General features: G+C 30.5%; 1 protein-coding gene and 1 long non-coding RNA gene across 6 annotated transcripts in view; both read right to left on the bottom strand.

The window, feature by feature from the left end:
- Nucleotides 1-3,319, bottom strand: part of LOC111086693 — a 4,871-nt gene extending 1,552 nt beyond the window's left edge. The window contains exons 1-2 of the long non-coding RNA XR_002611422.1: nt 3,308-3,319; nt 253-261 (exon numbers count right to left, since the gene is read on the bottom strand). This is a non-coding gene — a long non-coding RNA (uncharacterized LOC111086693). The remainder of the gene's footprint in view (nt 1-252; nt 262-3,307) is intronic.
- Nucleotides 3,320-4,336: 1,017 nt separating this feature from the next.
- The window catches only part of LOC106463127 (dnaJ homolog subfamily C member 5-like), a 26,552-nt gene continuing 23,839 nt past the window's right edge, over nt 4,337-7,049 (bottom strand). For all 5 annotated transcript variants that reach the window (XM_013923104.2, XM_013923103.2, XM_013923105.2 and 2 more), the window contains one exon: nt 4,337-4,898. In XM_013923104.2, coding sequence (XP_013778558.1) covers nt 4,668-4,898 — 231 coding nt within the window. In that variant the 3' untranslated portion in view covers nt 4,337-4,667. The remainder of the gene's footprint in view (nt 4,899-7,049) is intronic.

Here is a 7,049-nt window from a genome sequence, read left to right as displayed (position 1 = left end):
CTTGTATCGCTGAAGTTCCTCGGAAAGAATTTATACCGAAAATTAACAAACGAGCAGATACGTAACAATATTAATATAAACATATTTTATATTTACAGACATTTTATTACAAGAATCGTGGAATATTTGACAATAATACATTTACCCTTATTTTTACATAGATGTGTGAAAACAAATTGATCTGTTGATATGCACAGAAAAAATATTCTCGTCCCGCGTAAAATATATTTTTACGTCCCAAAATCAGACAACCTTTCACCTCTATAGAGTAATAAAAATATACCATTGCATCTTTTGATAAAAATAATGTTTTGATTGCTGTTTTAGCGTAAAGTTGCACAACTGACTACCAGCTCTGTCCACCGCGAGGAATGGAACTTCAGACTTTAGTGTTGTGAAAATAATTAAAAGGTAATAGTTGCAGTTAAGAGATGGAATTAAACATGATCCAAGCAAAATAACATTGAGCAAGGACCAAAATCAAATTTCTATAAATCGTCCGTAATTTTGGTGATAACATTTCTCCCGGCACCGAAAATAAAGTTGAGAAGTAAGATTGTTCCATTAAATACATTCAACAACAACAACAAAAAAAAAACTTTAAACAAAATATAACAATACCATGCAAGAATAAACTATTTAAATGTATACTTTTAATATACACAAGTGCAGTCAATATATATAAACATGATTCATATTTGCCTTTTTTTTTCACTAAAAGTTTCATATCGAAAAAATCGACTGAAAGGTTTGCCAAAGCAAGAAGTATAACAAAGTTAAATGATGTAAAAATTAAATAAATAGTTCAATTATTTTCTGTTTTGCACTAAAAGTTTAGTACTGACTCAAATCAACTGAAAAGCATTACAAGACAAGAAAATTAATATAACAATGGATTTTTGTTGTAGTTAAGCATAAGGTTACCCAATGGACTATCTGTGCTCTAATGACAATAGGTATCGAAAACCCGGTTTCTAGCGTTGTAAGTCCGCAGACATACCGTTGTGCCACTTGGGAGCATAACAATGTACTAATCAGACTAAATGGATAGATTTACGTAATTGGTAATATTCTCTTAAATTTCAGGTATTTAATCAGGTTCTAAAAAAATCAAATGAAAACACACACACATATGTATATACAAGTCAGATTAATATAATAATATATATTGTTACGACAGCGGAAGTCACGTGACACTGGTAACACTTAATGCGTGCTAGAAAGATCGGAGAACATCATATGTATTTCAGGTATTTAATCAGGTTCTAAAAAAATCAAATGAAAACACACACACATATGTATATACAAGTCAGATTAATATAATAATATATATTGTTACGACAGCGGAAGTCACGTGACACTGGTAACACTTAATGCGTACTAGAAAGATCGGGGAACATCATGAATAATCCAGTATTTTCTAGGCGCCCTTTATTCTTGTATATAAGTGCGCCAGACAATTAATTGGCATGGTGATTGGCTAGCTACCGACCCTGATACACACCAGTATGCAGTTTGTCTCGTACCCTACGCCGCCGTTAATCATCGACGGATTACCACTCGACTTCTCGCCGCGGACTTGTATCGCTGAAGTTTCTCGGGAAGAATTTCTACCGAAATTATCAAACGAGCAGAGACGTAACAATATATTGATATTTGATTTTATACCTAAACATCATGAAAACAGAGTGCCAGTTAGTATTTTGCTGATTATTTAGGACTGCACAAGGATCATTCAAGCTAAGTATCCAAGTTCTCTTATCCAAACTAAACACAATATTGGAGTATATAGATGACTGTGAACTTGATAAAGTGCACAGGTTTGGAAATTGAAGCATGATAAAGGTGTCAACTTTCTCGGCTTGAACATAAAAAAGGTTTCATCAAGAAGTTCACAAAAACAATTCCTGCTTCTACAGTGAATGGCAATAAACGTAGGTCACCCAATTAACTACAAAGTGAAAACGTTAATTTAACACAATCTAAAATGTTAATCTCATGAATTCTAATGTTTACTCTGATGCAATGTGTACTTTCATTAAATGTGCACTATTATTAGAATTATTTTGACATTTTTCAGTGTTATAAATGAAAGTAATATTCAACCAACAAAAATTAATGTAAGAAAGTCCATCTTTCCTGTTATAAGTAACTGCCACTTGTTGATAAAGTTTTACCTTACAATGCATCTCAAAACTATAAAAGTTTCTCTCTTATATAAACTTAAGATATAAGATCATCAAGTTGGAATGGTACTAATACAAGACATGATTGTTTAATATATGCAATCTTTATCACAATGTTTTATTACAAGAAAATAATATATATTGATAATTAGTCACTTGTTAAGGCACACATTACTTACAAATAAACAGTTTTGGTAATCACGATACTCACTTTCCAGTCATTGCTAAAACAATTGTCAGAAACGTTAACAAAGAAAATCAAAGATACTTTGATGTGAACGATTCAAGTATTATCCTCACCTTAATATATACTTTTACATAGTTTACACCATGTAAGTCAAGAACTTGTGCAAATTTGTAGAAAGTGACTGATTGATTAACCTTTAAATTTCAAGTTATCAATCTAAGACAATGAAGAAAACGGAAAATGTATAATATTCCAAATCTTTCATTTGTTATATTGACTTTGCTTTTGTCTGATGTTTCATTTAAAATATTGACTGATTGTTTGAGCTAAACTATGCAAAATTAGAAGTCATTAAAGATCTCATATATATATCAATCCTTATTTATATTTATTGTAAAACTATTGTTTAGATAACCACACACAAAAAAAAGGTCCACCATCCAAAAGCACTCAGGTTATAGGGTTTCATATCTTTTGTGTTAAATTGACTTCTTGAACTTGCATGTTTTCCTAACATCATGAATACTTAAAATTGTTTGTATGTTTCAATCATTTAAATAATTTTAAATATTTCTTTCATAATTTGGGCCAAATTACTTGGGCTTTTATGTTTGAGTACAAAAAACTTTTATAACTGTCTGAAGATCCAGATGTTTCTTAGAAATAAGTAAATTAATGATATAGTCTGAATTCGATGACGAGGAGCCCACTTTGAGACTAATAACGTTTGGAGATGGCTTGAATGGGTAATGAAGAAAAACCTTAATATAAGTTTAACTTAACAGCAAATGTACAATGTTTCAACAAGGTTTTGTCATCATCAGGTGCTGTTATGTTAAACTTAAAGTTTTTCTTCATTACCTATTCAAGCTGTGTCCAAGCATTATTAACAATATCAGTATACATATTATCCTATATTGTGTAGTGTTATAACATTCTGCTGGAAGCCAGTAATTTATTGTTCTTTCATAGAGTAGGAAGCAAAACAATTATAGTTAAGCAAAAAAAAAAAAATATGAAGACATACTTGAAATTATGTGGGAAATATAACCATCCAAATGCTTTTCTTTTAATTAGTTCAAAGCTACAAATGGGGCTATATGTGTTCGGTCCACTACAGGAAATCAAATCCCAGATTTTGACACTGTAAGTTCATGAGTTTACCAGTGACCAGCTCAAGTACTTTAAAACACAACTCCTGAACTGCATTATAACTGAAAGGTTTTTATGTCTTAGGCATTGATATATGACTTACTAAATTCATGCTGCCAAACAAGGAGAGATTCACTGATTAATAATGGCCTGTTTGGTACAACCCGAGAACTGATAAACTGCTACATACATAGTGAACTGCTTTCGATAATCACATCTCTTACTGATTAATAATGGTCTGTTTGGCACAACCCGAGAACTGATAAACTGCTACATACATAGTGAACTGCTTTCGATAATCACATCTCTTACTGATTAATAATGGCCTGTTTGGTACAACCCGAGAACTGATAAACTGCTACATACATAGTGAACTGCTTTCGATAATCACATCTCTTACTGATTAATAATGGCCTGCTTGGTACAACCCGAGAACTGATAAACTGCTACATATATAGTGAACTGCTTTCGATAATCACATCTCTTACTGATTAATAATGGCCTGTTTGGTACAACCCAAGAACTGATAAACTGCTACATACATAGTGAACTGCTCTCGATAATCACATCTCTTATTAAAATTTATTAATGTTCAATTGAAATAATTTACATACAAACATATATTTAATTAATGAAACTATAAAATATATTAACCTCCGAACAGTTATATTTACAACTTTTCCAATTTTTGGGCACCTTATATCACAGTATTATTGCTGTTTCACAATTTCAGATTTTCATTCGTTTTTTGGATAACCCATCTAGCAGACTAAGAAGCAACTTAAAAAAATCTACAAAAACACAAATGTTATAGTAATGCCAATTCTTGTTTCTCAATAACCTTTTTTTTTATCTGACAAGTTCACATATTAACTTATGACTTTATTTGGACAGTTTGCTTAAAATATTGAAGAAAATCATAATTTAAGCCTTACTGACTTTGATATATAAAACATGACAATAAAAAAATTAAAAACTTGACGAAATCGTAATTGCATCTAAACAACAGAAACAAAATAAGAGACACAGCTTAATTATAAAGTAAGAGCAAAGTAACCAATATTTGTGCTACTTCTTACACTAGTTTTTCTATTTTTGAAGTCCAATTTCTGTAATATGTAACAGGTTAGAATCCATATAAGTTATGGTGGATTATTACCCACATTAATCGAAATTTTCTCATCATTTAAATGTCCATCTTGATTTTCAAAAGAAATTAAAATCTTCAGTTCTTCAGTGCTGCAAAGTGATGAGTTCAGAACATCAATTTCATCAGCAGAAGGCATTGTTTGAATTGGAATAGGAACTTGTTGATTTCTTGTAGGTTGTGCTATAATAGGTGTATGTTCATCTTTGTTGAGAAGATTTTCCTTCTAAACAAATAATACCCATATGCTGAATTATAAAAAAATATTTAAAATGCCTTCAACTACAGCAAAAATGACATATATATATATATACGTACATCAAATTAACACACATATTAATGCAGCAAACAAATTGATAAAATAAATAATTTGCATATTTATACAAGACAAGAAAGAAACTTCAAACGTAATTAGATATAATAATAATAATAAATTAAAATATTCCATACTTGCAGTTGTGTACCTTAATTTTTAATGAAGCTAATTTTGTAACATAGCTATATCAACAATATTACAGTTGGTAGATATCCTGAAAATTATAATTGATCTGGAAAAACAATCAATACTCAATGGTACTTCTTGTTGATAGAAACAGAAGACCAATAACTCAGCAAAATACATGATTTTTTCAAAGTACAAGAAAAATTATTTTCACTTTCGTATAAGTACATCCTGATACTTTCTCATTGGATATCATAAGCTTGTTTTTCATTACTAAAGGGAATTTTTGTTTTCTCTTGATTATCACTTAATTTTTTTTTAGGTATTTGAAGTTAAAATTACATAGAGCTACTGTGAAAGTAAACAATACTATTTTAAAAATAATATATGCGAAACACCTTAAATATAACTTTATGCTAATGCCAGTTATCTGATTATGCCAAATAATTTCTTTTGTAAAGTCTCAGCTATTCAGTTAATATTCATAACAATACTCATTTATGCATATATATACACAAAAAATTATATGTATTTGAACGTTATTCATAAGTGAGTCAAATTTCATAAAATTATGTTCAAATTGTAAAAAACTATTTTGTTTAATACAAAATTTATAACTTTGGAATAATTATGTCTAGAACATAAGTAACAGATCCTTTATTTATGTAGCAGTTTGAATTACCACATAGATACTGGATGAACAAATACAACTGCAAAAAAATTGGAGGAAAATGTTGAGTTACAGTCCATTTCACCATATCTTGTTGTACTCTACCTGATGGGTGTACTTCATGACAATAGCCCAGTTGTGTATTTTCCACTACAAAGGGCTCCATCATAAGGTTATTTTCAAAACACACAACCTCCTCACTTCATGCTTTCTATAAGCCATCTAGTGTACGAAAATTATGGTTTCTCAGCCTCCATTTCAACAGTGAAATCACTCAGGTGTTGCATCCAGCAACTAGACTAATTTGTTTTCAAATGAAATAGCATGAATATCCATTGCATTCTCAAGCTGCTTCATGTATGCAATGACTGAATGGATTTGTTGTGGAAGCAACTTGTGTTTAGTGAGTTGTGCTATTTCTTCATATGGATATTCTACTTTTTTTGTTGCTTACTTTTGCCTGGGGCACACAGATGGCCTTTACCACTAATCTTTGTTTTCATGGATTCTCACGTGTTACATGACACTGCATTTTACTTACCACAACTGGGACACAACTCATTGCAGGTCTCTTTGTAGATGGTCCTAGTGGTTGATCTATACTTTTTTTCCCCAATGTTATAAAGTCTTGTAAATCCTAAATCCCTGATCTAAGCGCATCTTTATGATTCGAGTGTATGAATAATTTGCATTGGAAAGGTTTGTTATGTACCAAAAGCAATCAATAGTTAGTGGCATCATACTATTTAGGAAATGCCAAACATCAAAATATAGTTCTGATACATGCTTTTCCACTATAAGTTTATGCTAGCTATGGTTGTCATATAACTTGCTGATTTGCATATTCAACATCACTTTAATCAACTTACTCAAGTTTCTGTATATGACACTGCAATAGTTTTATTCAAGAGTAATTTTCCATTGCTTAAGCTCAAAATTATACCTCTAATAATCAAAACTAAATATTTAACCAAAGATACCAGCCATGAAATTAATACTCAATAAGGCTGTTTAACAACAGATAATTGAAATAGTATATAATACAAAAGTGCACTCACATAAAAAGAAAAGAGAAGGAATAACAAGTTTTTATTTTTATTACAGCCAAAAACATTAATTCATTATAATTTCTTCTAGGTAACAGTGTGTGACTGAGAGAAACTGCTTTGTTTTTCTCATTTGCATGTTCATTGTTTCACTATTTTGGTTCAACTGACAATTTTCTTCTCAAGCTCTAGATTATGCATCTTTTCTTTTTTACGTGG

The sequence above is a fragment of the Limulus polyphemus genome, unplaced genomic scaffold (genome assembly GCF_000517525.1).
Source record: "Limulus polyphemus unplaced genomic scaffold, Limulus_polyphemus-2.1.2 Scaffold1330, whole genome shotgun sequence".
Lineage (NCBI taxonomy): Eukaryota > Metazoa > Arthropoda > Merostomata > Xiphosura > Limulidae > Limulus > Limulus polyphemus.
This window is presented reverse-complemented; position numbering and strand designations above follow the sequence as displayed.